Consider the following 16,593-nt stretch of genomic DNA (forward strand, 5'->3'; position numbering starts at 1 on the left):
CTCAGTGACTTTTCTTTTTGCATTCCTGCACATCTTAATTGGTGAACCTCCTGGCAGCGGGCTCTGTTGGGCCTCGGCTGGCTTGGCTGTCAACTCTGCACAGTGGCCAGCAGATGAACTACGAACAATGCCCATCCTAATCCCTGAAGAATTCCTATTCCTCTGATCTAGCTGGACCAAGAATGTGATGCTTAAAAGGCCGGAGGCTCACCAGGAATCACAGAGAGACAAGTTCTCATGCACCGTGTTAATTTGCTGTAAGGAGACCGAGAGGCAGCGATGTGAGAAACTGGCAGCACAGTGGCTCTGGAAAGGACATGGCTCATTATTAAGAACACAGCAGCCTGGCATAAGGGATAAAGGACAAATATTTACCACCAAGGGAGAACCTGTAATCTCACTAGACGGTTATATTTGTAATAAAAGATTATTCTGATTTGATGTGTTCTGTTTACAAGAGGTCGACAATCAGACGAAAGGCGAGGTGGCTAAAATCTCCTTTTTCCATACAGCGGATGAACCGAGACTCCACACCAGTGTCTGATAAAATGGTTTGAACTGTGAAATATGCAAATGCTCCAGTGGAATCCAAGAATAAAAACATGGTGCTGAAAATGAGCATAATGAGTCCACTTTAAGGATGTGGAATCAATACTCGTAGCACTCGAATCCTGTAGCGTTAACTTAGTTGTGGCGAGCTGTCTTATGTCCATGTTCAGTGGGTTCTTACACTATTTAGCATGAGCTCCTGATCCTCTGCATACCAAAACCTTTGCTGCCACTTTGCATTATCCAGGGGCTAACATGAGCCAACACAGCTGTAAGCAGGGAATGGAAAATTTCTGTGTTTTATTCAGTAGTAGCTCAGTAAGCTGTGTCTAGTCAAGATTGAAGAGCCACGTGACACAAGAATGACTCTGTAAAGAAACAAAGCATTTTTCACAATTACAGCTCAGTCCAGTGAATCGAATTAATATTACCCTTAATATTACGCTTTGTCTTGCTGTGAAATGCCTCTATTCTCTTTTGACCCTTCACATTTTCTCTTGTGTGCACCAGAGGCCCGCGTGCCATGCCAGAGGGGACCCATTCTGCTCTCTACCAGGGCCCAATGGGGGAAGGTAAATATATATATTTTATATGACCTAAGCGCTGGTGATTGCTGTCTATAAAGTGACTAGTTTCATGATATAGGGTTTTAATATGTTGGTTTATTCCTGCTGGTATATCTGGTTACCCAGGACACTGCTAACATAACACAGCAGTACAGCTGAGGTGAATGTAAAATGCTGGAAATAGAAGAATAGAGGAAATGTAGAGGCTTTGAGAGGCACAGCTGAGAGAGCAATGAACTCTCCTCCTACACTCCTGGCTGGTAGAGAGCCTCTTTGTGTGGATGTGGATCTTGGCCAACCCCCTTCATACAGCTGAAACCCCTGAACACTTGCACATCAAACCTGAATGTGTCTCAGGCAGCCAAGATGGGTAGTCTAGCCAGTAGTGCTGACCTTATATACTGGGGACCACTCAAATTACATATTATTTTAGTGTTCATTATCTTTAGTCACAGAGCCACAACATAGACATAGGGCCTCTTTGTATCTGCCTGCTCTGTCCTTCAGTCCTCCACCACCCCCACACCTCTCTTCTCTCCTCTACTGAACACATTTGGTGCTGGATTTTCACTGTTGCTGAAGACTACCAATGCATAAATGGTGGCCTTTCCCCCCCACGCCTATTCCACTGATTCAGCTTTGGCGAGAAGGAGACATGTGCCGCCCTCCATGAATTATGTGTCTGTTTCCTCAAAATGTCACTCTGCACCAAGTAAATGTCCTCACATTTTTTGTTTTTTTTATAGCCCATGTGACTTGTACATAATCATCCTGGCAGTAAAGCCCACTTGTGGTTAAATCCTTTTCAGCTGGAGTTAAAGTGTGACTGACCTGCCCCCCTGCTGTGTGGATGGATGGATGGTGATTAAGGGGCAGGGCAGCTGGTAATGTGCTTGCTGTGGAAGGTGATGATTGGATGTGGTTAACAGGCTGGAGGAATGCATGTGGTGAAAGGAAGACCTGTCTCTTCAAGGTAAACAATAAAAAGGCTGTGGTTACAGTCCAGCTCTGGTGTCTCTAAAAGGTCAGAGGATTTTGAAGTGAAAAGAGGGCGTTTTTATTGCCACTTGCAGGTTTTGGATAGAGGCCATGCACATAATAATGATCAACCAAGGTGCTTTTTTTTTTTTTTTTTTTTTTTCCTCCCCCAGACAAATTTAAGGATGTAGGGTAACTTATATGTACCCCTAATCATTTTTGTAAAAATGTACCTTTCATTACTGCGTTAGAATGTGAAACTGCACAGTTGCAACCCCTGTAGCCCGAGGACAGGTGTAATCCATATATTCTGACATTTCAAAAAAAGAAAAATATGTGTCTAATCTGTGACAAGGTTCATCCAGGCATTAACAGGCCTGAGGCTGCATGAAATGACTCTCTCAAAGATAAGGGTTCCCCGTGACCTACTTAACCCCAAGCAGGAATGTAGCTGTGTGTGCAGAATGTACAGCTTTAAAGGGGTTCTAGGGGACGGATGGATCATCTCCATTCACTGCAGCTTTTCCAGACCAGTGGGCATAGGGTTGTGGACATAGATGATGGCAGGGATGGCTACATCTCTGAGTGGGCTTGTTAATGGAGCTCCTGGACTGGAACTCTTTCTCTACCTAATTGTCTGTAGCGGAAATCACATGGAGTCTCAGGTGAGCCTGCCACAACTCTGTTCTGCATCGATTTGAACTCAGACTGAAATCCCAGACAGCTCCTCGTCCTGTATGTCAGCACAAATGTTGCATATATCTGTGCAAATCAATTATATACAATGCAAACTAATTTATAGAGAATTGTTTTTGTTTTTTTGCTCCTTACAAGACTTTCTTTCAGAATAAATTATTTTACATCCTCTCACATTGGCACCCCTTCTATAGAGCTCTTTCAGTGGATTACCCACATCAGCTAAAGGTTCTCAGCAGTGCTTGTTCCAGTTAGATGGCCTCTATGAATCTCATTTGAATCTATAAAACCCTCCATCAACTTCCTTTCTGCACTTTACAGTCAGTTGACAATCTAAAAGCCATTTTATATATAATATTCTAATCACCCTGCAGACATCAAGCTATGCTGTAATGTTATTGTAAAAGACTTTATGTAATAAATGTAGTGAAGGACTTTTTAAAAAAACTCTTAGCATGAGAAAACCTTTGCTCGTGTCGTATTTAGTGATCTACACAAAGATGGAGAACTTGGTGTCGTAACAAGATTCTTTATTTGAGTGCAAAGTAACACAACTTTACTGGGGCCTAAATGCCAAGAAAAAACACCACCACACCCTTTATAACACTGCATGTGATAAACTGCTTCATGTGAAGTAAACGAACGGTTCCCCTCTGACCTCTCCTCTCCACGCCGCACACAGCTGTGCCGACACAAGCCCGCGTGGACTCGGCAGCTGGGCGCTAACAGGACAGCAGTTTGGCTGTAGATTGTCAAACTGGTGGTAAAGTTTACAATGGGCTCACACCTCAGGGGCCCAGAAGTGTGTGTTGTCCAGAGGAAATGATTTGAGTGGATTTAGAGGTGTGTGTGTGTGTGTGTGTGTGTGTGCGCGCGTGCCTGAAGAGGTCTTGGAGGTGGGGGGGCTTGTTGATGGAGGAGTTTCTTAAGTGGATCATCTCATGCCTATGCACTGAGGTCAGCTGGCACGGCTGGATCCTTTAAGAGCCTGCGTCGAGCACAGAGGAGTTTTAGAAGATTACATTTAAGATTGTTTTGTTTTTCTGACAGGTTTTGTCCTTTTCACTCTTTAAGACATCTCCAGTGCTGAAATGTCAGTTTAATTCTGATAAAGTCAAAATAATACAGATGTATCTTAATGTTTCATGTTACAGACAGTAAATGGGAGACTTTTAGTTTCACTTTTGAACACCAGAATTCCCCCCCTAAAACTCCTCAGTACAACAGTTTGACCTTGGCTGCCAGTGAGGAATGCAGGTTCAGCTTGTGTATGTGTATTCGGCCTATGTTGTTCACTGCGGGTTATTTACCGACCTTCAGGCTAATTATTAACGCAACATTAAAAGTTCCGTGTGAGGCGGTGTTAATCAAATCATATGAAGGACTGCTTACAGCAGGAAACCTTTGACGTGACCTTTTTTATTTTTTCTGTCAGGGAATACGAAATCAAACCAGGCCATTGGTTTCAGTGTCTAATCACCTCTGTTCTGACTCATGCTGTTTGATAATGGTCTGTGAAGACTCCAGGCCTAATCCTCTGAGGCACCCTCACATCCTCCTGTGGGGCAGCCATTCACCGGGGCCAGGTGGGGAGGAGTTTTTCCCAAGGAAATCGGTGTAAGACTCCCTCCCTGTCTCCCAGCTGCCACTGGGGGAAGGACTTCATTGCCAGAGGTTGTGAAGGGGTGTTGGACGAGGAAGCTCGGAGTGGATCTTGAGTGGCGGAAGGGTTTTATTGAGATGTAGGGAGAAGCAAGAGTTCCTCTTATCTCCTGAGTGAAACATGGCCACACACACTGTTCTCGTGGCTCTGAAGAATCAGTTAGCAGATTAGCAGTAGTCTAGAGCTGAGGCCTCCGCTATGGAAAAAGGATTTGTAGTTGGTGAGGTAACCTGTTTTTAACTAGGGGTTTTTATCAGGATACAATGCCATGGTAATTTAGACTATAAACCTAACCTGGTCTGAAGGAGATTACGGTGTTTTTTTGTCAGCTTCTGTCCTTTGTTTAAGCTTTGTTCTTGTGCAGGCTTTAGTCTTGCTTTTAGACATTAATATTGATGTGTTTAGCTTTGATTTTTAGGTAGATTATTGCTTGATGGCAACTTTGTTTTTCTGTTTTTGTTGCACAGCAACAAGAAAGAAGGAGTTGATGTAAAATCAAGTATGCTAATCTTCACTTCCTCTGCATATCCTACATACATTTTAGTGCCTCTCACAAGCACTAAGTATTAAAGGCCTCTTTAAGCAATATCAATCTGCAATAATCTAATAATAATAATCTAATGATTCTTATATTTCTGACAGTTAAAGTAAAACAGACTCGTTGCTGCTACAGTACATGGACCAGTTGTGCTCATGGGTGCAGTTTCCTGCTTTATTCACACTTCAGACAAGTTGAAACTTATATAGACTGTGTACAATGAAATTGGCTGCTTCTGATATGACTGAGTTACAAACTTGTTTTCTTTTAGTTAAGAATTAAGTAATAATACCTAAATCTCTAAAGCAATAAGAACATTGATTAGGGTGAGTGCAGCCAGATTATGGAAAAAAAGCTTTGTTTTCTTTATGGTATATACGTGAATACAAACTGCTAATTGTGTTCTTTGCTTGATAGTGAATTCATTAATGAGCCCATTAGGAACTCTGCTTTTCCTAGCATGTTATAACTTGGCAAATGAAAGTGATAATAAAAACATAGTTACTGCATTGCTTTAAACTGCCAGGTTCTTTATAAATGACTAAAACAAACCCTTTATTCAACAAGTTAAATTTCCCTTACTTGTGTCTCAGGTTACTATCACTTAATTGTCCTAAGTTGTCAGACGTAATGTTAACAACTGCGAGACAGAGGCTGGTACCAGAGAAACAGAGTTATTCACAGGACGGCAGCTTTATCACCATCACTCATCCGGTTCCTGATAAGGCTGTAGAAATAGCACAAGGTGACTTTAGAGATGATTCATTGTCTGCTGTGTTCAATTTATTGTCATTTAATACATGAGTCATTATGAATCAGGCAGGAGCGTCCAAGCAAAGTTTGGTAATGGAGCAGGCAGGGACTCGCTTTTTCTTTTGGATGGTTATCCACAGTGCTTTTCTAATCCTAGTAAAAGAAAGATGCTTTTCTAATGCTAAGTGCTTCTTTTTGCTTTCAAATAAGCATTTGCATGTGGAAAACAGGCTGTGTTCCTGTTTCTTTTCTCCTGATTTGCTTAGAAAACAAAAGGCCACAAGTCAGAGTGGGTAGCGCAGGAGGGACTTTAGCGCAAACTCTTTATTTTCAGGGACACATTAACAACGTTAGCTACACTTGGGGGATTCTTTTAACTTCAGCTAAAGTAGTCATACAGGTGTGTCTCTTTGGGAGACATCTATTCTTTAAACACAAGACGCGTCCTCATTTGTCATACTGAAAGTGTCGTCATAGGAGTTGAGGGACTGAAGAGGAGATAGGAAATGTTGATTTATTGAAAAATTGGACTTTGCTCTGTGGCTCTTACTGGCTTCAACACGTCTATACGGTAAGCATTCAAATATTTGAATTTTTTTTTTTAAAAAGTGTCTTGAATTTGGCTGTGTAAGCATTTGTCAAACACAATTAAACTAGGTTACAAATAATTGTAGACTTCTTGCTGCTTGTAATATTTTCCATGGTGCAGTTTGTAACCTGCTCTGTAATCTTCTTCAGACTTTGGTTTCCTCATATTTCAAGTCAAGCAGACGTTGCATTGTGCAATGCAACCTTTACAAAGAGTTTGGTTCTTCCTGTGTTGTTGAGTCCAGACAGATTAGATATGCCGGGTACATGGACAGAGGGTAGTTTTAGGTGTCCCAGAAATAAAAACCAGAGCCTCTCTGGGCTAGAATTTGCATGGGTATCATGCTGGTTTGCATGAACTGATGGATAAATGTGAGTCTCATCATCACTGGGTTGTGTAACTATTAACCTACGTCATTGTGGCATGCTGTGGCTTATGTTAACAGAGAAGGTGATAATATTTACATGGGGGAAAAAAATGTACTGAGATATGCCCGATCATGTCTGCAGAGCTCATTGCGAGAGCATCATACCGACAGTAACATCTGTACTTTGTATGTGTCTTTGACAGAGACTGGTAAATGTTTTATACAAGTGTGTATATATGGAGGAACTCATTGTTCCCTATACAGTAGCAGCTTCTGACAGATGAAGCTTGAGACTGAGGTGATCTTGTCTATGACAGCCTTTTAGAAAGTTAATAACCAGGTGCAGAGGTTTTCATTTCAGTGTTTCCCTTCAACCCTCACATCATCCTATTAGGGACTGCATGTCACTCATATCATCCTAATGTCAGAGGCAGATGAGTTTATGAACTGTGCATTTGTTAACTGTCTGATAAGCTTGGGCTGAAATGGAAACAGACTTCTTTAGTTGTAGACTGATTAGACACAGAGCGCCTCTGTAAGCGAATGCTGTCTCTTTTCAGTAATGGCGAGACTGAAAATATACCATTAAGTTTGAGGAAGGATTGTCTTCAAATGTCTCATTATTTGAGCTGCAGCTTTTTAAGTTTAAGGAATACCTCCCTTGTTACAGATTGTATTAAGACACAGTTGAACTGCATTCAATTGTCCACTGCAGAGGATTCAAAGAGGCAGAGGGAAAAAGGGAAGTCATGCTTGTAGCATTAAAACACCTTTGTCTGTAAACGTTAACCTCAGCTTAACAGGCAAGAAGCTGGAATTTAAAGAATTACAATGAGGGGTTAGCTTTTTTCCATTTTAGGCTACAAGAGTCTGACCTATTTTAATCCATTAAGAATTGCACAGTCTCGACTCTTTGGCTTGTTGAGGTTAAGAGACTTTTTGAAATGTAGTCCAAATACTACACTATCTCAAACTCTAGCCTTGACTTGGTTAATGTTTATCTCAGTAAGGCACCAGCTGCATTGATGCTCAGCTGAAACAAAGGAGAGTGTTGTGCTGTAGCTGAGGTAGAACACTTTGTGAAACTGTGGCGTGTGAATGGCAAAATTACACTTGTGGCTTGGCTGCAATAATTTTTTTCTGGACCATACACTTAAGCTCCCTTATACTTAACATTCCCCACCAGCATTCTGTATAATCTGTGGTTTAACAGGTCTGTCCACTGAGTTGTTTAAAATGAAGAGACAGGAAATGAAGACTGTAAATGAATGCAGATATGCTAATTATACATTATAGGTAGACAGGGTGTCAAGTTTGTAATGTGTGGCTAAAAAGGAAAATTGATCTCGGCTTGCATGTATCACCGATGTTAAAAATGGATGCAACCCTTTGATCTGCTCCTTATTTACACATGGTGCGTCTCTGTGACACTTTCCACTTTAATATACAGTATATTATTACCTCTGTCAATGAAATTGGTTCTGGCTTTCTTAACAGGATCGCTGAAATGGTTATGAATGTATTCTCATGAAGGTTTTATCAGAAATGGAACTTGGCCCACCTTGGAGATCCACATTTACTGCGTTTTCCTGACACTTCCTCCCTGATGTTTAAAACTTGCACTTAAAAATCGAGCTGGTACGCAAAAATATTCGAAAGTGTAAATGTCATGCTTGTCTACCTTAGCTAGTTAACCGTTTTTTAGAAAGCATCTATTTAAACTAGTGCTCGCAGCCTCTGCTGTGGTGGTTTCTATTTAATGATTTTTCCCTGCAGGTGTTGCCAAAACATCACTGACATTTGGGCCTGAACCAAATACTCATCTAAAACACTGCACAGTATGGATGCTTTGATCTGTTTGCAGTACATGTGTAATGTTGTTTCTTTAATTGAAATCTTGTGTATTTATTCTTTAAAAGGCTTAATTTAAATGGCAGACACTTGTAAAGCGCTCCACATCTGACAACAGAGTGCCACAGTAATGGGAACGGCTTTGCCACTGTGGCTACGGATCCCTCAGAGATTAGTAATAAATATTTGCACATGCTGAAGAGACTATGTGGCACCAAGCAAGACCAGACACTCTCCTTTTGCACTGTCTGCATGATGGTTTTTCTTATTACTTAGGATATATGGAGGGAGAGATGATGTAAATGGAAATGTTACAGAGGATGCAGACTACACTGGCTTGGCTTTTGTCATCTTTGTGACAGGCTGACTGGAAACATTTTGCACTGAGTCACACAGGAGTACACATTGGGCTTATCTTAGATCAGCAGGTCATTTACATTCCTCTGCTCAGCCTCTTTCAGCATAGGTGGTGTTTGGTCCTCCAGTTTTAACCTAAAACATGTGGTAAGTGGTATCACCTACTGATAGTTCCTGCTTGTACAATCTCTGAAGTGGTCAATCAAAGCTGAGCTCCTTCTGATCTCAAGTGTGCACGCTCCAATCTGCAGATAAATCCAGAGTATTCTTACAATGCCGCTGTTTACCTTATAATGCAGTTTACTCATGCATGTTTTGTTTTGTCACTGTGGTTGTGCAAAAGAGTTGGGTTTTAGCCCATCTTTAGTTCACATTGTGTTGTTCCTCTTCCTCTTAACTTGGCAGTGTTTGCAGCCTGCTACAAAGAAGCTTTATTATAGAGGGATATTGGGTGGGAGGAAGAAATGGAAAGAGGAAGGGAGTTTCACATGCCTCACAGAGCAAGGCTCAAAACCAAAAGTACCGACAGAAGCAGCAAAGGAAGCAGATGCCTAATTCATAGCAGTGTATTGAGTGTAATAGCTCACCACTACACTCCCCTTACACCATCAACCCTGTGATTTGTCACAGAGCGTAAACAGAGCTTTCTCTAGCGGTCACCTCGTGCTTGCCAGCCCATCTGTTTCTCCCAGTGAGGTTTTGCATGGGAACGGTGTCAGTGGGAAGGCTTGGTGCAGATTGTAGATGTAGTATGAACAACATGAGCTCACTACTGAGTCATGGAAAGTTTCAAGATGCAAAAGAGGCGCGTCTGTGTGTGTGTGTCTGAATAAACCAAAGGTGGCTTGACTTTTCAAGTGAAACCCATCCAGTGCACATCACTTCATAAATCACTAACTTTATGTTCTTCCCATGCTCTGAGATGAAACGTTTGACTTGCTTAATATTATTTCTTAAACGGTTTCATGTTCTGTGCTGGGAAATAAGTGAAGTCAGGAAAGGTGAATCAGCATGGTTGCAACATATTTTTGTTTCTAAAACCTTGGGATTATCTTGCATCTGTTGTTGCACATCTACTGATGGAGATATGCAAGTTGAAGCTTGTCATCACTCATGTAGAAATTTTCAAGCTCGTGACATAAGTGGCTTTTTTTGGGTGGGTTGTATCGGCACCATATTATGCTCTCCATCCACACGCAGTATGACCTAAGACATTAATTATCACTTGATGATTTGCCTCCGTAGATTTCCGTTTATTAGTCTGGAGTTGAACTGCTTGACAAAGCTGTGTTTCTTTAGCTTGGCAAACTGTTTTGACCTCTTTACTCTCTAAATATTTAAGGAAATGGAGCTCTCTGCACAGTGGCCATTCTCACCCTGCTATGATTTCATATGTTTAGGAAACGTTTGTGAGGAAAATTCCCCATCTGGCCAGGAAGAATGTGAAACTGAATATGGATTCCAGGTCTCTTAAATTCAGTCATGGTTCTATAAAGATGCATAAACAAAGCTCCTGGTCCCCTTACCCCCCCCCCCCCCCTTTTTTTTTTTTCTCATGAGTTTTTCCCCTCACTGTTTTTCCAAAGTTCAGTCTTCAATAGTCCGGAGAGCGAGGAAACGGCTGGGCTTTTCATATAATATGTGGCGTTGTAATTGGGCCGTGTCAGTAATGATCTGAGTGAGGCCTTTTACTGTAAGCCACTCCTGTCTTAGTCTGGGAGTGGAAACAGAGTTATGTATTGATTCTTGGATAGTAGTCTGTTCAGTGTTACTTAAACATTCATTGATTTACTTTTATCTGACATTGTCCAAAAATGGGACTCATGCAGTTGGATCCTTCTTTATTCACTTCCTTTATGATGATCTGTTTTGTGACATATTGTCTAAGGTAATTGTCATGAATGTCTGTTACTGAAACAGCGTTTTTATGGCTGCATGTATGAGAAGGCGAAATATAACGACTAATGAGGAATATCGATGCTGTACAGCCATTAGTAGCTGCATTGAATCCCTATAAGGCCTATGCTGTTGTGGGTGGCATCACTGTTTTTATTTCCCTTTTTACCCCGGTGTGTCTGCATAGCTCTACAATAATGAGCTAAATTCAAGCTAATGCATACTAAAGACCAGGTACTTGTTACTGAACTGCAGAAAAGAGAAGCAGAAGGCTTGTTTCTGTAGATTGATTATAAACTATCAAAATAAGAAAACGGTGCACGCCTACAATGGAAAAATGCCATCTATTGCAGGAGCATTGCGGGGAAGCCATATACACTTACAGTGTATTGAAGTATGTTTATGGAGCCATTGTTCTTGTGCTAATAATTACTCTGCATTTACACTGCACTGCTAAACAGACTTACCATAGTGGTTTCACATAGTTGTGGCTATATCATAGATTTAACTGTATTATAGCTTGAGCTTTAAGACAAGCAGGAGCCAACAGTAAACGGTTGGTTACAGGGCAGAGTCCATGCATCTAAATGCATGAAAATGTTAGAATCCTATCAATAAAGGCAAAAAGTTGCACATTAGAATATTCCAATGTCCCTTAACCAAAATAATAATAATCGAGCATACATTATAGATGAAGACCCTTTTAATTTTTGACATTGTCTGCTTTTTGCTTATAGGTTTTACTTTTTTAAATTTCTCAAATTTATGTCAATGTTTCTCTCACCTGTTCCAGAATCTCCTCAGTTGTCCTCACCCCTCTCCAACAGTGACCATGTCCAGGGAGGCCTCGATTTGGGTCCATACTATTGCAACCAGGTATGCATGGAGCCACTGGATGGAGAGGGTGAACGTCCAGTGAGCCTGGTGTCCTCCCTGTCCTCTGGTTCATCCCGTGATAGTCACAGTCTTTTCGGGAGCACAGCAGTCCTTCCTTCCTCCACCACACCGCCTATTCCAAGTGAAGAGGACATAGATTTGGAGCTGAGCCCAGCTGAAGGCACCAGAGAGCAGGCTGGGAACCAGAGTCCCACCCTTTCAGGTTCTAGACATCGCTGGCAGGAACAGCTGGAGGCCAGGTTGATCACCAGCCAGTGGAATAACAACAACGGCACGGCCAACAGGAAAGCGACTGGTGAAATACTTCACATCCCCTGTTCGCCTGTCGTCGCGGATGCCATGGCGCCCAACCCAAAGCTGACCTATGTGGACCGGGTTGTCATGGAGATCATGGAGACGGAGCGCATGTACGTCAAGGATCTGCGCAGCATCGTAGAGGTGAGTGGATGTCAGGGTTTTTCCCCTTAAGCCAAGTATTCAGATTGAGCCAACGATTTTAAATTATAGCCACTAAATCATCTGAGCTTAAAGCTCATATTTGATTTGGATTAACAAGCAGCTATGACCTCATGTCTGCATCACCTTTTAGTGGCGATTTGATGAATTTGAGCAGCCAGGAACCAAAACACGGACAACTGAGTCAGTGGCTGTTGAAAGCAAATAATGCCTACTGTGTTCCCTACAAATAGGTCTGGTACTTGAACAGGATCCATTCTGATTTTCCTCTTTTCCAAACAAATCAGCCAGTTGACAAAAAATGTGCCAGACATCTGGCGGCTGAAGGCTTTGTTTAGAGATTTCTAGTTCATAGAAAGGAGGACCGTTAAACAGTTTATGGTCGAGTTTTAGTGTTTTGTATAAACTATTCTGTATATTTACAGTGCAGTGAAGGCTTACAGCCTACAGCCTGGGATTATGTAGTATGCTCATATGTGGAGTCAGAGTGGGAAACAGTGCAGGTCTTTCATGGCAGCAGGAATCTTGGGCTCTGTGATCTTGGTTAAAGATAGTGGAAACCTCATCTCAAAGATGTGAAGCGTGGAAAATGAGCCAGGGATGATTTTACCACTCAGCAGGCCACTTACGTCTTATCACTCTTTCTACCTTTGTAGTCTGGAAACAGCTTCCCGACAGAAATCTCCCCAGTTCTCAGTTTGTCCTGGGTGGGGAAAAAAACACAAAAAACAGGAGCAGTGTGTTACCGTGTCACTGCACGGACTGTAATGCCTTTAACAGGTGAGCCATTTCTGACACTGAATGGCAGTAAAACAGTTAGCACCTCCTCACTTTGCGCCAGACTGTGTCTGGCGTCTTGCATTTACTGTGGGAGGGAGTGCTGCCCCTGCTGTAGCTTAAATAATGACGTGCTCTCGACAAACACTTCCAGGACCTTAAACTCTTTCAGTTGACAGGAGCAGAGTCAGTGAGACAGACTCTGCTGCAAGATCTAGCCTAGTCTGAAGTGTCAGGCCTCCCCAGCCAACACAAATAGCTCTATCTTTGCACCAACAGAAGAAATAACACACATGTGAAAAGAGATGTCGGGCTATAGCGTGGGAAAATAGTCATTCCATGATTACAGTATTGCTTCACTTACTTTTTTTTTTTTTTTTAATCCTATTCTTACTCAAAGCCTTGGATTCGACGGGCCCATAACACTTCTTTTGGCATTGTTTAATTTCATGCTAAATCAAAGCTCTTGCCTCATACTGACACGCAGCTGTTACACATGGACATCCTTGCTTTTTATCTTGCCATTTATCTCTCTGACTCTTAAAGCCATCACTCTGTCCTTTCATGAGATCATTTTTAGAACAGCTGTTTGACCCCGGCTGGTTTCGCTTAGCCAGATATATTCCCAACACTTGTCCAGAACACACCCAGAAAGATCTTTCAGCATTTTATTCGTAAATGTGAAAATTAGCGATTCAAACAATGAGTGTTGCAATTAAATGTAGGCGTCCCTGTTCTATTAGCGAGAAAAAGCAACTTCTAGCACTATAAGCTACAGATGGCATTCACTAAATTAAATCTCACAGCACTCTGTCGGCTCGGAGTGAGCATTGCTATTGCAGCACAGGAATTCTCCATCAGTGGTGTGCAGCAGTTCATTCAGTAGTGTGATGTGATGACTGTTCTCCTAATCTGTGCCGTCCAGCAAGCCTGCTAAGTATGTCTGTATTTACACCACATCATCAGCGAGGCTTTGCCGTGTGCGCACAAGCTCTTTACTGGTATGCTCCGTATTTAGTAAATGCTTATGTCTGTGTTTGACTATCGTTAATTTTCCCCTTCGCCTGTTTTGAGTTGTTTTCTTTCCACACGAGTGTGTAATTGACAGAAAAAAAGGGTAATCAGCCAGATGTTGGCATGTTTGGCTTTAGTACTTTTTGATATTTTTAACTAGTTTGAATACTTTTTATGTCCAGAGGGAACAGGCTGTACTGATGTTTCTAGAATGGGTACTGCAGAGCTTCTTTCAGAGTCACGTTGCTCCCTGGTCCACAGAACAAGTCCTTAAAAGGATCCTTGAACTGTCTCATAACTGATTTATGAAATAATAATCCTGCTTCTGTAGCTCAGGAAGATCTGACACCCCACTTGTCTTTTTACACACATTAGAAGAAATGTTATAGCCCTAAAACTGCAGCAATCAGCTGCACTAAACAAATGTCATCATCACTCAGTGCAGAGGATGTGAGAAGGCAATGAGAGGAAAATGTATATGCATGTTCCCTCTGCTGGCAGGAATTTGGAAGTGCATGTCTCTTTCTTAACCATAAACATGTAACCACATTTTAAGGAGTTTTCAGATATAACTTCCCCTCTTTACTGTTTTTTCAGGATTACTTGGCTCACATTATCGATATAGGCAACCTTCCCATACGGCCAGAACAAGTGTGTGCTCTTTTTGGAAACATAGAGGACATCTACGAGTTCAACAGGTACATATAACAAGTCTGTTTTGGGTATTTTTATGCAGTCATTTTGTGCAAGGAATGTTTTGTACACTTTCATTATGCTATTGGATAATGGAGCATTTCATGAAAGTTAAAAATGGCTGACCCTTGATGAATTTTTCTTCACATGCTGCTTATATTTTATTGAGTCATTCAAACCGGATGCAGGGAAAACAAAGGAACAGCTCGCACAGCAGTAAAGACCCGACTGCAAATATCCGAAAGCGGCGGAAATAGAGGTGCAGCTGGCTTTACATTTCGACATCTTATGTCAGCAAGTGTTCGCTGCTGACCGCGCTTGCCTGCCAAAACACACATTAACATTGCTCTCTCCTCTCATGGTGAGGAGCCTCCCTGGTAATGCCAAAGCTATTATAAAGAAGGCTGCAGTAGTTATTACATCTTAATCAGTCTAATTTTACAGATTTGTAATTGATGTTGTGCCATTGTATCGAGGCCTGACTTGCACTGCATTGTGAGGGCTTTGCTTTCGCAATATATAAACAGTGATATTAACTTTAATCAGTGTGGCCAGAGGGGTCTTCAGAGGCTCTACAGGACTGCTTCAATACTACAGACTGGAACATGTTTAAGCAGGCTGCCACCTATAACAACACCACTGACCTCCAGGAGTACGCAGAGACTGTTACTGCCTACATCAACAAGTGTATTGAGGATGTAACAGTCACGAAAACCATAACTGTCCGGGCCAATCAAAAACCATGGATGACAGGAGAGGTCTACAGGCTGCTGAAAGCTCGGAATGTTGCCTTCAGAGTTGGAGACGAGGCAAGCCTGAGGACAGCTAGGGCCAACCTTTCCCGTGGCATCAGAGAGGCTAAGAGACAGTACTCCAGGAAAATATCTCATCACTTCAAAGACAGCAGAGACTCACGGAGCCTGTGGCGGGGCATTCAGACCATCACAGATTACAAGCCCCCACCACAGACCTGTGATAGCACTATCCCCCTGCTGAACGAGCTGAACACTTTCTTTGCTCGCTTTGAAGTCCAAAACAGCACCACTGCACAGAAGACCCCACCCCCTCCTGGTGACCAGGTGATGACTCTGTCACCGGACAGCGTGAGGAGATCCCTCAGCAGGATCAATGCACATAAAGCTCCGGGTCCTGACAACATTCCTGGTCGTGCACTGAGAGACTGTGCAGTGGAACTCACTGATGTCTTCACAGACATCTTCAACATATCACTCATCCAGGCTGTCGTCCCCACATGTTTTAAAGCCACCACAATCATTCCGGTTCCAAAAAAGTCATCTCCCTCCTGCTTTAATGACTACCGTCCTGTTGCACTTACTCCCATCCTGATGAAGTGCTTCGAACGACTAGTCATGCAACACATCAAGACTGTCCTGCCCCCCTCCCTGGATCCCTTCCAGTTTGCCTATCGGCCCAACCGCTCAACCGATGATGCCATCTCCACTGCACTCCACTCGGCACTCACACACCTGGACAAAAATGACTCATATGTTCGAATGCTGTTCATAGATTTCAGTTCAGCATTCAACACCATAATCCCCCAACAGCTCATTCAAAAACTGGTCCAGCTGGGGCTCAACACCTCACTGTGCAACTGGCTGTTGGATTTCCTCACCGGAAGACCTCAAGCAGTACGGGTTGGCAGTAATACATCCAGCACCATCATTTTAAACACGGGGGCCCCGCAGGGATGTGTGCTGAGCCCCCTCCTCTTCACTCTGCTGACCCATGACTGCACCCCATCATACAGCTCCAACCTCTTCATCAAGTTTGCGGACGACACAACGGTGGTGGGTCTCATTAGCAACAGGGATGAGACCGACTACAGAAGTGAGGTGAGACGCCTGGCCACGTGGTGTGCTGACAACAATCTCTCTCTGAATGTGGAGAAGACGAAGGAGATTGTTGTGGACTTCAGGAGAATGCACACCCAAC

General features: G+C 42.6%; 1 protein-coding gene across 1 annotated transcript in view; it reads left to right on the plus strand.

Moving 5' to 3' along the window:
• Positions 1–16,593, plus strand: part of LOC309695410 (pleckstrin homology domain-containing family G member 3-like) — a 33,703-nt gene that overhangs the window by 4,507 nt on the left and 12,603 nt on the right. The window contains exons 2-4 of the mRNA XM_082516040.1: positions 1,060–1,121; positions 11,597–12,138; positions 14,545–14,645. Coding sequence (XP_082372166.1) covers positions 1,073–1,121; positions 11,597–12,138; positions 14,545–14,645 — 692 coding nt within the window. The 5' untranslated portion in view covers positions 1,060–1,072. The remainder of the gene's footprint in view (positions 1–1,059; positions 1,122–11,596; positions 12,139–14,544; positions 14,646–16,593) is intronic.

Source organism: Aulonocara stuartgranti (genome assembly GCF_965226115.1).
Source record: "Aulonocara stuartgranti genome assembly, chromosome: 19".
Classification (NCBI taxonomy): Eukaryota; Metazoa; Chordata; class Actinopteri; order Cichliformes; family Cichlidae; genus Aulonocara; species Aulonocara stuartgranti.